The 16572-nt window shown below is 37.6% G+C and overlaps 1 protein-coding gene across 2 annotated transcripts in view; it reads right to left on the minus strand.

The window, feature by feature from the left end:
• Window positions 1-8159, minus strand: part of PAM (peptidylglycine alpha-amidating monooxygenase) — an 85553-nt gene extending 77394 nt beyond the window's left edge. For both annotated transcript variants that reach the window (XM_026074259.1, XM_026074258.1), the window contains exons 1-3: window positions 7679-8159; window positions 6362-6482; window positions 31-88 (exon numbers count right to left, since the gene is read on the minus strand). In XM_026074259.1, the coding sequence (XP_025930044.1) occupies window positions 31-88; window positions 6362-6482; window positions 7679-7770 (271 nt within the window). In that variant the 5' untranslated portion in view covers window positions 7771-8159. The remainder of the gene's footprint in view (window positions 1-30; window positions 89-6361; window positions 6483-7678) is intronic.
• Window positions 8160-16572: the final 8413 nt, after the last annotated feature.

Below are 16572 nucleotides of genomic sequence, written 5' to 3' on the forward strand. Positions count from 1 at the left end.
CTTAGGTTTTTCCAGTCAACCAACACTCACCTACATAGGCTTCATCATCCACCAGGAGGGGTATTGACATGCAGAGGTAGGTATCAGACTATTAAAAGACATAAAAGAACAGAAATTACCTTAAAAATCAGGCATGCTTAGAATGAAGACAACATAAGCATCAAAACACTGCACATTTCCTGAAGATGACTGCGGTAGAACTAAATAAACTGGTATGAAGATTACACTCGTACAGGACTTAGCACTGAATTTATTTGCAGTGGTTAAACCCCTCCTCCCCCCCCCCAAAGTTTGAAGGAGGTAACAGTACCCTCCTGATGGTACAAATGTACAGGATAAATCAATGGGTATGCTACATAAAATAACTGTTGGGCTTCTGATTTATTTTGTTCAAGATTGGTATGCACCGCGTTCTCAGTATTTATAAACTCACTGCATTCTAAAAAGAAATGGCATCTAACAGCTAAACGCATTTCTACCTAAATCAGTATTTCACCCTATTCCAAGATAAATGGTCCACAAAAACATAAAAATGTTGTGTCATTGTAATGGCAATCACAGAAGTATATTTATTTTTGATTCACGCATCTAACTCCAATTACAATCAATAAAAATATTCTTCACTGGACTTTCTAACAAACTTCACGTACCTCTTAAAAGAAAGAAAAGGAGTAGAATCAGTACAAAAACTAATTTGATCTGTGATTGTCCTCRAACAATGTAAAGGACTATCATTTTCCAGGGGCAACCGCACAGACAGTCCCCCTAAGATATAGTGTAATGGGCAGTCCAGGCAGAAAACATAACAAGAATACTGTCTTCAAGATGCTACAGTTGCCTTGGTTGCCTAAAAGACTTTTGGGTTGAGTTTAAAACGTTCGACCTGTCAACTCTGGCAGTATTTCAGGATTAAAAGGTGAACCAATTAAAACACATACACAGTGAACTCCGACCAATGGCCCCAAACAAAATCCACGTTTTCCATGAATAAGCACCATGGCTCATTAGGAAAGAACTTACAATACCAAGTACAGTCCTTGAAAGCAGTAAAACCGCAACTGGGCGACCCTATTGAAAGAAAGGCTCTTACGCTGTGGTCTTCGTACATCAACAAAACAGTCAGTAACGTGCTGGTACAACACAGTTACAGTTTGTAAAAGCATGTGAACTACCTGAAAAGGGGCAATGAAGTCAGCCTTATCTTTGTCTACTGAATGCAGAGCAGGTCCTACAAAAGTACCTGTATGCCTCCACTTTAAGAGAATTCAATGATCCCTATGGTAATCCTTCTAAAACAACAATGTGAATACTTGTACCATAGATACACCCTTACTGGTATGACCAAAGATTCATCTCAGTTTCAGAGGAATACACACAGATGGTTAGGCTTTTTGGAATCCAAAGAGGTTAATCTTCAGTATCTGTTTTCAACTGACGAGAATTATCTGGGAAGCTCAAGGGAATAAGGCCACACTGGAATATCAAGGACTTTGGAAAATAAAATTAAATGTGATAGCCAACAGTGATGCTATGGAAGCACTCAACACAGCAGCAATGTTATTTCAGTACTGGCCTTTATTTTTCCAGCTTGGAGCTATTTTTGACTGAACAGCCAGAACTTAACTCCTTCTAGAACAATTCATATGTTCACATGATCCTTCCAACCGAAGGTCTACTGCAGGTCACAAGAGGTCCACTGGTCATAAGTTATAAAGAACTAAGTAGTTTTGTTAGACACCTGTTAGCCAACTGTGACTCTACTGGTGACACAGAAACACGGCAGTAGAGAAAAGTCAGAAGAATTTAGTTTGCAAAGCCTACTGAAAGTGGCAATCTGTGGCCAAACAGTAAATTCAGAAATTTAAAATCCTACGTTTTGCTGGGAAAAGAAAATTGACACTTAAGACTTTCAGTCGGCCTTTGTCTGGGTTTAGAGTGCAATTCTGAAAGGTAACACTTAGATTTTGCCCTTCTAATACACAGGAGTAAATTTACAGAACAGAATCCTGAAAACATTGCAAGTGGGATACAGTTGTCTAAACACAGGCACCTAGTGCCATCCTAAATAGCCTCAGGCACCCTGTCAAGGCTCCAGCTGCCTCTTCTGCAGTCATTAGTTTCCGGTATGCCCTATATTCTACCTGCCAGCCCCACATAAATGTTGTGGTTGCTTCAGAGAATCTGAAATGGGGCATGGTATCTATGTTTAGGCAACTGAGTGTTGTGTATGCGAGACTGGGTTTAAATCACTGAAAAGAAAAGGGGAAAAAATAAAAGAGAGGCAAGAATTACTCAACAGGCTAACTGCTGTATATACTGAAAATATGATACTCAAATCAATGAAAAACAGTGGAAGAACTTGAAAGGAAAAAAAAAAAGAGTACATTTCAGAAACTTAAAAAAAAAATCTCAATGTACTTGGACAGGTAGATCCAGTGAAAAAGAACAGCCTCATAGTGGGATTCTGTGCAAGTCCTCTAAGAAGATTATACAATAATGTATACAGTGTATTTAGGCGGGGCATCTGAAACACACTCAGATGCTTGTTTCAGAAATGATAGCTCCAGCTGAAAAGTGCTAAGGGGAAGAACTTCTCTGAACTCCACTGATTTGAAAATCTTAAAAAGCTATCAGAAAAAAAACTTACCTTAAATGCTGTATGAATTACAACATGTAATTCTTGCTACTAATAAATATTTGGCTTATCTTAGCTGATAATCATCACATATTAAAGCCTTTCACAAGATGGGGTGCCTGTCTGAAGAATATCTTTGCCTGTATCTTATGCCCCGGCCTTTCAAGTCTACCAGATCTTCTTTCTGTAGGCAACACTTTCTGTTTCCTCCCACCCTCCCCCCAAACACTCCAAGAAATTGTTTTTTAGATTCATTGACCTACGCTGGCCATTCCAACAGTACCAGTGAGCTAAAATGTATTAACAGAAACTCTTATTAAAAACAAAACAAAAACAAAACAAAAAAACAAACAAAAAAACCACACAAACACACAACCTTTAGAAGAATTATTCAGTATCTGATTCCACATCTCTGCAAGGTCTCTGGCTAGCTAAATTAAAAATAATATACAAGTGGCAACTCAATGCAAGAAGTGGTGTTCTGTAGAAACAAGCATTTCCAAGGTGAGACAAGATGATGAAGAAGATTAGTGAACTCATTTGATGACAGAAAGAAACAGAAAAGTTGAAGATGGTTCAGAACAGGAGCACAATAATAATTCAAGGCTTAAAGAAGACACCTTACAGTGAGATTCTGTAAGTTCAATCATTGAGACTGTGGAAACAAAGAGCAAATGGCAACTTAAATACAGTCTATAAACATCTATTTAAAAAAAGAGAGAGAGAGAGAGAGAGAGAGAGAGAGAGAGAGAGAGAGAATATTTCTAGTCTAAGACAAAGGTGTAATACGATGTAGTGAATAGCAGCAGAAGCCAGAAGAAAAAATTCACTAGAAAAGAAAAAACCTTTTTTTGGAAAAATGATGGCTTGATGCACCAGGTAGAAAGAATTGGGCTGGATTCTCTATTCACTGTCCTCAAACAAACACTAACAAGTCTTCCTAAAATACAGACTCTAGCCTGATCACAGGTGATGGGACTCCAAATGAAAAATACTATGTAAAATTCAATGGCATGTTTCATGCAAGAGCTTAGACTAGATCATCATAATGGTCCCCTCTGGCAGTATAATTCATGAATTCTTTGCTTGAACACTACATTGACTTGTGCCCAACTGAACAACATATATTGTTTACATATTCAGCATCTTCAATTACACAAAACAGTATTACAAATGAGCAAAATATTTTACTGGATCTTTGTATAATTTTCTTTAAAAGATAAATAATTAAGATATATAGACATTAAATGAGCAAGCAGGGKTTTTTTTAAATCAAGCAGGAGACTAAATTTATCTTAATTTAGCAGATTCACTAGCTTTTATAATGAGTTTAATCTCAATAATCAATATAGCCTTGTTTTTTTTTAGCTCTGTAGCTATTCAGTCGTCCTCTTGAAGACTTTTCCATCTGCACTGTTACTTCTGTATCTTTCATGCAGAGCATTACATTAGAAGAAACTTCTTTCCCATCACACAAAATATATCACTGTTGATTCCTCAGATTAACCAATTGCTGATCTGAATAAAACTTCTACTTCTCTGCATCAAATTACAGCATAGCAATACAACTGAAACACAAGATTTCTTCTTCACAGAAAATGTAAGTGAAGGACAGATAGCACAAAACGTACCGATGCTGCTCTAAATCTACTATTTTGTTCTCTAGATTTTTAATTCACTCACACCTCCAGTAATTTCTGCTCCCCCCACACACTTTTTTTTTTTTTTCTTTCCTACACAAATAGTTATGATTGAGAACTCAGGAACTGGAATTAGGTATTACCAAAATAGTGACACATCTCCCAAGAGCTCAAAATAAAGCACTTAAAGTGCCCCTGTCCCCTTCACTTCATTGATTTATTTTGGCATCTTTCACAAGGGCAGACAAACGTGCAGATAGACCCCAGCAGTACAAACCCCTCCTCTTCCCATACATGCTCCTATATAACCACCCATACGGAAAACTGGAACTCACAACAAAGCCACACTCGCTAAGCCCGCACATCTGTCCTCAGGGCCAAGAGGTACACGAGGAAGAGAGCTAATTAGTAAGAAGGCACTACATAGAAATTTCCCCTGTACAGACAATTCCTTCCCTTCCAAGATTTTTCTGTCACAAAGACAAACTAGCCGTGCTCGACCCACGAAGCGGCTGGGCACTCCCTGCTGGGGAGCGCAAGGAAATGAAGATCACCTTTTCTGCGTTACTTCTTGCCGAGTATAACAATGTTTAACTTGTCTAAACAGGAGACAACTTTCCTGTAGAGTTAGTGTGCAGCACTGTGTGTGTCGGGCGAGGGGGAAGGTAGAAGAGCGAGAGAGCACATGAAACAAGAACAGAACTTAAAATACATACAGCTAGTTATTCATTATTTCCCTTACCTGTTTAGGTTGCATTCTGCTGCTCTCGCTCTTCCACCATCCCTCCTCCAAATCTTAACTAAAGCATAAATTTTCAGTTTACTGTCTGCGTGACTACTTTTGGGTACAGGTTCAAATAAATGAAAAGTATTATTTTTTTTCCTCTTATTAACTACTACAGTTTTCTCAAAAGAAAAAGGGGAGGGGGACAAAAAAAAAAGTGAAGTAACCTAACTCTTCACAGTTAATCATGTTCTTAGCCCTTCAACTAATGGTTCCTTAGGTTAGATCACAAAAAACACATGAAATTCCATATATGCAATATGATAAATGGAGAATAGTTTTTACTCTTTCTGAAAGATATTTAATTTTTTTTGCAGATAGAAATTTTCTAGCAGAAACTACATTTCTGTTCTGCACTCACTGGAACGACACAGCTTGCTCCAAATTACATGTTTCAGAGGGGTGCTCCCCAATAACCAAAAACCTCAATTCTCCCTTCAGTTTTTTTTGAAAGTGCTATCTGCAACAATGAGTCATCAGCTACTGCAGCACAACATCATGTTCTTTCCAAGCCTCTGCAGCCTTTTAAAAGAAAAGTACGGTCTTTTAATGACATATGTAATCCCCTGCACTGCCTCGCTGCAAAACACAATCATTTTCATCTCACTTAATGAAACTACCTGCAAAAGTGACACTAGAAACTCAGAGTTTTATGTGATTTTTAAGAGATACTGATGTTAAAAAACTCAATTTTCTTCATTCTTACTCATTTGGCTCAGTAGAGGATAAGCAATTTAATATCAGAAAGAGTATATTGTTCTAAATTGTTTACAGTAGCTTTCCTAGGGTATTTTAAGGGTTTACAATACTGGGTCACAATTATTATCCTAATAAAAAGCTTTATGATTAGTCTTTCTCAATTTGCCTAAGTTGTGGCAATGTTCAAGTTTAACGTAACCAAATGCACTGAGGCACGATTTGAGATCTGGTGTCAACTGCAACTGTAAAAAAAACTAAGTCTTTGTTGCACAGCTGGAGATATTTCGTTTTAAAAAAGTCATTCTCCTTGTTTTAATATCTTCTGTATTGCTTTCAATATTATTCCACTGCTATGCCCCCAGAATAAACTTCAGCATTTCAGTTTATGAAACCAACATACTACAAAAAGTTAATCAAGTGAAAAGACTTTTCTTTCATTTGAAGCAAGTTTTTTGATTTCTGCTCTTCTCTGGCATATACACAGATCTATGAGAGTTACCCTGTTTTATCCTGCTCATTTGCTAATATTGTTGGCAAAGTTTTATTTTCCTTGCTTACAAAACAAAGAATAAGTGGCAATAATAAAAACTGCATTTGTCTCACCTGCTTAGGAGTCACCCCAGGCATGCGAATGTCCAGTGCAAAATCTGATAGACCAAGTGAAATCACTGGCCTGTTGCTTCCAAGGCATTCATTGGAAAGAGACCTAGTAGTATCTTTATACCTTAAAAAGAAGAAGGAGAGATTTCAAAAATACTGACTTTTGTTATATCCTTCTAAAAAGATGAGGCTTCAAAACAAATAAAGTTTGACAACTCTGAGTGACTCAAAGTGATTTGGGAACTTCACTCCTTTGTGAACTCAGGAAAAACATCTTAGTTATCAAGCATGTTTTGAAGCAGTTCCTATGAACAATCAGATGGACCGGCTTGGAAAGCATTAGCTTAAAAATAAAGTACTAGATGTAACCTGCCAGCTCATCTAAATAATAGTCTGAGATACATGTGTGAACAGATAAAGAATTAATTCTCAAAAATATTTTAAATACTGTTAATCATTCAAGACTTTTTTTTTTTTTCTTAAGACTACATACCTGATGTAGAATTCAATACAGATTAAATCTAAATTATGTGCAAAGGGGAAGTTTTTAATTCCAAACACTATGTCATTAATAGCAAGTCTGTCTTCCCATTATATGCCAGCAAAGTAAAACAGTAAGTTTTACAACTTCACATGATTGTTAAGGAGGTCTGTATTGAATGCAACATAAAATAAAAAAAGGAAAAAAAAAGTAGATCACTATGAAGAATAACTAAAACATCTGAGACATGATGCAACCCCAATATAAGTTTTGAATAAATATATATAAATGACACTGTAAACTACAGTGCACAATGTACCTCATACACAATAACACACTTTTTTGAAGAGTTAAGAGGCTATTTCTCTTGTATGTGCTACYTTCAAATTTGTCTATGCAACTTTACATTCAAGACTCCAGAAAAGCCCCGGAATTCTCTCATTTTAAGCTAGCTAATGCTTTCTCATTAAAGCACGTCAGTTTATATTGCAAGCTAATGGGGGTAGGCGACATATATTTACTCACTGTGTAAAATCTCAAATACACCTGTGGGGTTCTATGAAAATTTCTGTTAATTACTGTTTGATCATTCTAACACAGAGAACTCACATTTTAGAGAGCAGTCTGAGGGTAAAACAATAGAATTCCTGGCTTTCACATGACAAAAGAATGCCATTTCAAAATTACAGCAAAACTGTTCAGAATAAGGCAGCAAAACCCAACAAATATCACACGCATTTTTAGGTAGGACATACTTTCCCAGACTTCCATTATATAATAATGGATGGCAGCCCTAAGCAAGCATGCATTCAAACACAAGGTCTTCCTGCATAACCCACCTCTTGAAGACAGAAAGTGGGCTCCTGAAACCCAAACAGCTGTTTTGAAAAACAAGGAAGAGTATTAGCAGGCTGTTAATGAGGCCAGCCATGTCCACCCTGCTGTTCCTGGCCCGATTAAGGGAGCAGAGAAAGGGCAGCGCAGCGCTCTCGGCTCTGATCCTGACAATTAGGCAGCAGCAGCRATATCAATTCGCTACTTCATTACTGCGCGCTCTGCAGACATCCTACAGCTTTTGACAGACCATCTGTCTTGGAAGGTGATGCACTGTAAATCAGGAAGGTGGATGATGCTATGTTGTCTTTATTATTAGCTGTAAAAATCTGTTGAAGAATCTTCCCTTGCAGACAGATGACACTGTACTTTCGTCCACTTAGGAGCTGAAGCGAAGTGGCACTCCTGATGCTTTCTCCCCGTGTTGCACGGTGAAATCTGCAGGTTACTTATCAATCCACAGTGCCAGAGCCTCTAAGCGGCATCACAGAAACCCACGTCAGTCATCCTTCAGAACCTGTAAAAATAGCAGCAGATAAAGGATGACTAACACATTACAGCATTAGTTCTCAGCAAATCCCTGCTGAGGCTTTCTAATACATTAGTACTTTCACAAGCTTTAGCCCAGCCCAGTGAAGAATGCACCAAGTCTTTTGATTCCTCCCTCTCTTTCCCTCCCACCCACAGACAGAGAGACCAATATGTTTAATATTGATAGGCAAAACTCCCACTAGAATTCCTATTCTGCATGGTAGAAAAAACATCAAAAACCCTAACACGCAAAAGGCAAAGCCGGGAGTATTTCACACATACAAGCTGTAACGTGTCTTACAAGCAGCAAAAAACAACCAAACAAAAAACCTAGGAACAACCACCCACTTGCAAGGCAAGAAACAAGATTTCTAAATTCTCTCAGCTAAGATTAAATGTTTCGGCACTTCTTGCAGGCTGAGAGAATATTTTATTTTTAATACAACCAGAAATGCTGCACAAAAACTACTATTGAGATCAACCAAACTGCTTCATATACTAGTTGAATACTGCTTTTATCTTTTGTATGTTAAGCTTACTTCAGCTTAAGCCATTACTCTCCTCACTGCATTAACTTTAACCTTAGCTGCCCTGACATCTTATTTTAGTTGATTACACCTTTCAATTTCAAAAATTTAAAAAGTTTTTTTTAAGTATGCTAAAAAATAACACTGCAGTAACAAGTGTGCTACCAATGACACATATTAGTGTTTTTACTAAGCATACCAATTCCGGCAGGAGACAAATTTCAGATCATAAATAAGATCAAAATCTTTAAATTGTATTATTTAGTAATTCTTACAAAAATAAATACTTAAGGAAAAAAAACAACCCTATCTTCCAATCCCTAGAAAACATGGTCAAAATACAACTAGAAGGTGAAACAGCAAAGAAGGATTCTGAAATGAATCAATTTAAATTATCACGTTTAAGTAATCACTTCCATCTCAACGTGAGGGCTCACGCACTGAAAAGGCTTCTGATGAAACACAAGTGGCTTGTACCTACACTAAAAGCCAGGCTGGCAACTTGCCAGTTGTTTGGCGGCTACACTAGATTTGCATTCAAGTACTCATAAAAGATGCACATAAAAAACCCTTGATTATATTAATCATCATTAAACTTGGAGATTTTATTAATTGAAGGACGACACAAAAGATTCTGTCACAAACAACTAAATATAGACTTCATCTTTGTTTTCAGCTGGTCAAAACCAGGCCAAAGCTGTCCAAAATCATTCATGCAAGCAGTGATGCAAGACTCATTCTTTCCATTTACATAGAATTGAATCTCTTTGCTTCTGTGATCTATTGATCAATGAATAAAATTGAATTCAGAAATGAATTCTGAGATATTACAGTACACTATGATTTGATTCTTTGGTTTCTATGCAACAATTTTGAGGGTTTTTTTTCTGTTCTTTTTTTCCAATATGCTTTTCTTTTGTATTAGTTATGAGCACAACATGGCTGCAGAAGTGCTTCATGTTTCCCCAGACACATCTAACCAACTTTCCAGCTGTTTAGCTCTTTTCTTCAGAGGAAAAAAAAATTTGCACAAAGTAGAACTGGTGAAGAAACCCTAAGACTTGAAACCTATTTAACACATTTGTTAAACAGTATCAAATTAGGAGGTGCTGATGCTTAGAAATTATGCTTTCTCCTACAGTACACACGGTGAGTACATTTGACAGGCAAGAGCTCTGCAGAAGAGAAGCAGAAAGAACAGATTACACTCTAACACGTACTGAGTTACAATGCTTTAAGTTTTGGAATCTGAAAAGATATTTTCAAGTGACTGAGAAATACACAGGTGCTTCTAATTTTGTCCAACTTCGTGAAGTCTGAAATTGTTTATACCAAGTCTGTTACAAACATCTACTTGGCATATGAATTACCAGAAGGAAGTTGCTGAGAAACCTGATCATTAATATGGGGGTTTCCTTGCAGCAGCTTTCGGTTCTCACTGTAGAGTTAAACATGGTAACAGTCAGAACAAAGCACCAGAATATAGCTTAATATTACAGGGAAATGTCTGGTAATCCATACCAGAATCCATACCATCCAAAAAAAAAAAAAAAAAAAAACCCACCTCCTGGAATTATCTGACAAAGCAAAGAAATTAAATCCCTAATGAGATCATTACGCATGCATGCCTAACATCTGTATATTCTACTTAAATATAGGCCTACTTCATCTACAAATTTTGTTTTTAACTGCAGTTTCATTGACTGGATGGAAATTTTAAATGGATAAAAATTAAGTATATCTGGTACTTAAGATGAGGCCCTTGCACAACAGCATTTTACATTTGGGCGAAGCAGGCAGAGAGGGGAAAGGTAGCTCAGTCCTGAAGAGATTTCAATCTAATTTTAGATATGATGCAATGAGCAAGAACACCAGACAGTGAGGGAGAAAAGTGAAGATGAGAGATTCAATAATAAGATTACACAGTTACTTAGGGTTCATTAACATCACATCTTGATACCACTGTTTTGTTTTCAATTTGGAGTCAGAAATCCTGAGGGAGCAGGAGAAGTGAAGTTAATAGAGGTAATTAATGCTCTTAGTAAGGGAGTGTAAGGGAGATGAAAATTATTTTGGGCAAGGTAAGCATGTGCTTTTATCTCCCATGCCCCACCTGACATAAAAGAAAACAATGACAAAAAAGCAGGGGAATACACACACACAGAACAGCCATCTGCAACTAGTAGGGAGAGGTCTTACTGAACAGGTCGAGAAACGAGGTGGCCAGGAAGCTCAAATTCGAAATACAATGCAAAAAAGCATGCAAAATAAAGTAACAATATTTCACTGTGACTTAAAGAAATCAAACAGCAAGCCTTTCAAAAAGAGCAGCAATTAACTGATCAATTACCAAAAATGAACTACAGAAAAAGCTCTGTATTAACTAGAAGTTCATAAAGCAGGCCATAACCATTTCTTCTTCTCAGGTTTAGTGTTTAGAAAGTTTTATGTACAGTACAAATTGAACAAAGTCACAAGCAGAAACCTCACCTTCAGTCACCAATACCTGCAAAGGAAAGAGGAAAAACAACCCCCCCCCCAAAAAAAAAAAAAACAGTGGAGTGATGTGAAAGTCTATCACAGGTGGTAATTTCTCATTGGTAATTTTTTTTTCATGTTTCTCATGCATCAGAATCATAGGATTGAGCAAGGATTACTTGGTTCTGTCTTCACTTATAGCTCAGAGTCTATGTTTCATCTCAGACAAAATTTTCAGCTTGAGCAGCTCAGTTTTGCCATCATTAGATCACAGGTAATGAAATATATTTAAGCATCCTTAACTAACTTCACAGTTAGAAAGCAAAGAAAGCAAAGCTCCTGATTTCTCAAAGAATGCTGGTTACTCTTAGGGTCCCTGCTTCTTCCCACACACTTTCCAATCCTAACAGTTATTCAGGAAGAATAAGGATTAACAAGCAACACTAACAGTACCACAGCATATTCCAAAGGAAATATCAAAAACTTAACCATCAGCTGAGAAGCATGGGGATATGTGGCAATACAGGATGGCCACGTAAGTAACCTTCCAACCATCAGGAGTACAGCATAGTGAAAAGTTGATGTAAAAGATGAAAGAAAAAAAATCCCCCAAAAGTCAGAAGAATGTCAAATCAAAAACTGGACATTGTGCTTGTCAACATGCGAGAAGGTAATGTTAAAACAAACAATCCTCCCCAGATCCATGTATTCCAGTTCTCAAAATACACAGACCATATGGTCTAAGTGCATGCCATAGATCTTCGGTAAATAATTTCAAACTAAACATGACACTGGATAAAATAATCCTAATTTCTGAACACCTGCCTATTTGATTAGCAGTCTGCTTGGTGTCATCCTCATAAAGAACAACAACAACATTGTTTGCAAACCAGTAAGTTCTGGCACGTGTTATTTAAGAACGGGGGTAACTACAAAAGAACATTTTGATTTCCCAAAAATCAAAACAGATCAGCTGTGAATCTGTGACATCAGGCATTTCTATTTTATAATCAGACATTTATAGTTTTCCTATTTTTATGTCAAGAGGACATGTTAGATCTTCATGAATTAATTACACAAGACATCAAAGAAGGTATCTGATGACTGGATAAGCAGGCATGTTATTGTACCTTAGGTATACAAACAACAGCCAGTTCAGCCACTGAACTGTAACCAGGCCTCCAGGTTGAAGTAATTTGCTTCTAGTAACACAGCAAAACCAGCATGTTGGGGGATCAGCTTGGGCCACATTCATTAATGCACAGACTACAGCCACTTATGACACCTTGGTCAAAGACGACTACAAGAGGAATTTGGCAAGAAGTCAACAAATTAGTCCATGGCAGGAGAGAGCAACACCAATGCCAACAAAGCAGTCAAACTGTCAAGGGATTGGGAGAGCAGCTATTGCAAACACAGAGGTTTAATAAACTCTTTCAGCAAAACAGAAAACAAAAACATACCACAGCCCAATATAGAGGAAATAGGCCCGCAGGATAGACGGACCAAGGATTTTTCCCTTGGACTGTGGCAGCAGATGGTGGAAAACTTGTCTTTGCCAACTGAGCTCTCTTGGTTACTGTTAGCACTCCAGAGGAATGAAGGGGTAAGAAAGTGTGAGGAAAGCAGAGAAAAACTCTTCCCCAGGTAATCTACTTTTACAGTACAAAATTTTTTGGAAACTGATGGAGCTATGACTACAAAGAACATACACCCCACTTTAACATCACTGTGTAACTTTTAATGTAACATATGTCAGCCAAACGTAGCACTTATGTAGATTTTTTTTTTAATAATCAAAAAAAAATCACCAGTTATGGCAATTTATTAACGAAATATTTCAAAATAAGTGATGGATTTGTTACTAGCTTAGAAAATTCTTTCTTAAAGTTTTGGTATGCTGTCTTTGTGAAGATCTGTACTTTCCTTAAGGCAATTTCTTTCTAATCAGCCTTACAGAAAAGTGTTTAGAACATGATTATAAATCCTTCAAAAACCGGGAGTTTAGTACAGTAGAAGCAGCTGCTTCAATTTGGACTTCTGTGGGACTGCTCCTCTAATAAGAGCTGAAGATAAATTTTCACTGTATGCCCAGTTCATTGTGATAGCTGGCTCCCTTGTATTTGCCTCTCCCCCCTGCTCTGGATCTGCTGAGCAAGTGGAGGGCTCCCTCCTCCCCCACGCCAGCAACGCCTTAGGTTTCCATCAGGTCAGCCGGCCGACATGTCCGTCTGCAGCTGCACAACCTGTACGTTTCCACAAAAGCAGTGGTGTGAGCACACACCTGGGATGGGAAAACATGCTCCTGTCTTAGCAGCGGTCCACCCTGGGTTAGGTATAATGTGAAAGCATACTTTTTAAAAATGAAAATAATAGTCAATGAGAGTTCATCTCGTGGTTTAATTCAGATTTTACAAACTCCTATCTTTTGCTACCAAAATCCTTTCAGGTACGGATACCAAAGTAAAAAGAGAAATATCATTGCTTTTATCATTGTTCTTTTATGAACAGTCTTTTCTACAGTTTGAGCTGTTGAACATATGTATGGTGGATATTTTTTAAATAAAAACTTCACAATGATAGGAAAACTACTATCCATTCCATTAGAGGAAGCACAGTATTTATACTTGTTATGAAAAATTGTTGCATATATTACAACAGACTAATTGGATGCTTTCTAAAGAGATTCACTCCTTTCATGCTTTCAGCATATATTGAAACTGTAAAATAAATATGTATCTTTTTCCTATTTGACTAGAAGTATTACATGAAAATTCATATGAAAGTGCTTACAAAGGTAATTTATAAAGGGCAAAAGATTTGCAAAAAAGGTGGCTAACTGACCAGTCAAACTTTCTTGACGGATTTTGCCAACTTGTTAATCATTTGTGTGCTCTTTGTTAAACGGAGCATTACTTGCAGGTTTCCCCTGGGAAAAGAGAGGAGCTTTAGGAGGGGGCACGACAGGGTATTGCACCTATCTGAGAGACCTACTACCTAGTCAGTAACTGGCAAGTGCTTTCCTCAACAGCATGAAACCTCTTGAGGCTACTGAAAGCCAGATGTATAGCTCACAGAAAGGGTTGCCTGTTAAAACAACAGTATGTTTGTCTCCTCTGGAAAATATGTAGATACATGGTTTTGCTACAAAAACTACGAAAATAGGAGAAAAATCTAGTCCTATTAATTAAATTAGATTTTGCAAAAATTATTGTTTTTTTGTGTCTGAATAGAGACAGTATCTTCAGACAGCTCGGAAGACAACTGAATCAGTTACTGGCGTTGATACAGTTGCCTTTAAAATAAGTTATAACTATATTTATGAAGGATAGACAGGCACATGAATAACCCCCAAATGATGCAATTTTTAAGTAGCAGGCAGTATTACACTGCTTTAAATAAAGCCAGAAAAACACATGCATCACAGACAGGTGCAACTCTGACACAGTCTTCAAYTGCATGATAGTTACTATTTATTTTTCAGGATATGAGACAAACTAGAGAGAAAATGGAGATTCTGTAGAAGTCCAGAGTCTCTAACTGCAGGTATGGGAAGGTGAATAGAGACTAGGGCAGGCCACTTGAGGGAAAGAAAAACAAAACAAAACGAACAAACAAACCACTGTAATTAAGATAACGTGATGTCACCCCAAAATCCTACTCTTTTCCTAAAATTCCAAGAAGTGAAGACTGTGCAGCTGGGCAAGCCATTAAAATTAAGTTATTTTCTTAAGTTATCCTAATTGTGAATTCCACATTTTCTAAATGAGAAACTTGAGATGCTTAGCACCAACTTTCAATACCGACATACAGGTGACTAAAGACTCTACAGAGCTATGGATTTTCAGCATTACAGCTTCAACAACGCAGTAACACAATGAAACTGGGAAAGAGCCAGAAGGTCTAAGGTCAAAACCTTTTTCTACCACAAACTCCCTGTGTGGCTTTTGGCAACTTGCTTGATCTTTTTCTCAGTTTTCCCATCTAACAACTACTTTTTTTCAGTGAGTTGAAAAGATCAAAATCATGATTGTTTGGGAAACATTGGTACAGTAGCTTCCAGGAAATCCCAAACGAAAAAATCAGTTTTGTATTCAGAGTACAAGGCAGAAGACAGGTAATAGTCTTGTATTCAATTAAGATTAACAAATAAATATTCAACAGCATCTAACACAAGCAGTAGTGCCTTGAAAACAGAGTCAAAGATAAAGGACTACAGAGCTGTGCTGCGAACAGTGAAGATGTGAGAGTTGTCATTTAAAAAGTTACGAGATTTCAATGCTGGAAAACGCTCGCACAACTGGAGCTGGAAGGAGATAGAAATGCAAACACCAGAGCTGTAGAAGGATGGTGAGGTAAATGCTGATGACAACTGGATATTTAATGACTTGGGTTTTTTTTAAGTAGTCTTGCTGCAGTCAGGACTGCCGACCATTCAAACTTACTACACTCTTCCCTTCCATCACAGTTTTTTTTTTCCAACAAAAGCCTAACCTGTACCTGAATTATCCATTTATATCATTAAGTTCTCTGTACCTCTGCTAGAACAAAGAACTTGCCTCTTCAGGCAACTTTCAAAGTGCTCCAATGATGAAAGGCATCCAACCCCTCCCACTCCATGATGGCTGGTAATTTAAAATTCTTCATTTGATTCATACCAATCCAGGTGTTTCCTGCTGTGAAAATTTCCATTTCACATCAACAACCGTATATGGAAGCATCTTTATTTAATGTGAGGAACATACGCTTTCTTTACTTCCACAAGAAGCATTTTGCTTTTGAACATAGATTCTAGAAGAGCAAAATTCAAGGCAAATATAAGTGTACCTGTCTACTAAATCACAACGATAATAACACACCTGGTCCATTAACGTTTTTCAGATATCTGCACCTCAGATGCAACACTATAAAAAACACTAGTACATCTCCTTCAAGCCCCAGATAAATCCTTTAAAGTCTCAAGCTAGATACCAGAGAAGAGATACAAAATATAAATCTACAGAAATGAGACTTTCAGAGACCTAGATCTACTGATAAGTCATACAGATACTGATTTTGAGAGGCACTGCAAGGAATTAGGTATAAAAATAAAAGGGATATATTACTGGAGAAACTTCTTCAGCAGAAGGACAGTCRAGCAGTAGGATGGGTTGCCCCGAGGGCCTGGGCTGTCTGCCCCCACAAAGCTTTCCAGCCCTGGCTGCACGAAGTCCCAAGCAAGCTGGTCCAACCTTGGACCTGACACTGCTGGGAGCAGGGGGTTGCACTGGAGACCTCCTGAGGTCCATTCTGGCCTGAATCACCCTGTGATCCTAGCCTAAAAGGAACAAGAAAACTGGAAAACACATGGGAAGTGTATTAAC

Source organism: Apteryx rowi, unplaced genomic scaffold (assembly GCF_003343035.1).
Source record: "Apteryx rowi isolate R43461 unplaced genomic scaffold, aptRow1 scaffold_382, whole genome shotgun sequence".
Lineage (NCBI taxonomy): Eukaryota > Metazoa > Chordata > Aves > Apterygiformes > Apterygidae > Apteryx > Apteryx rowi.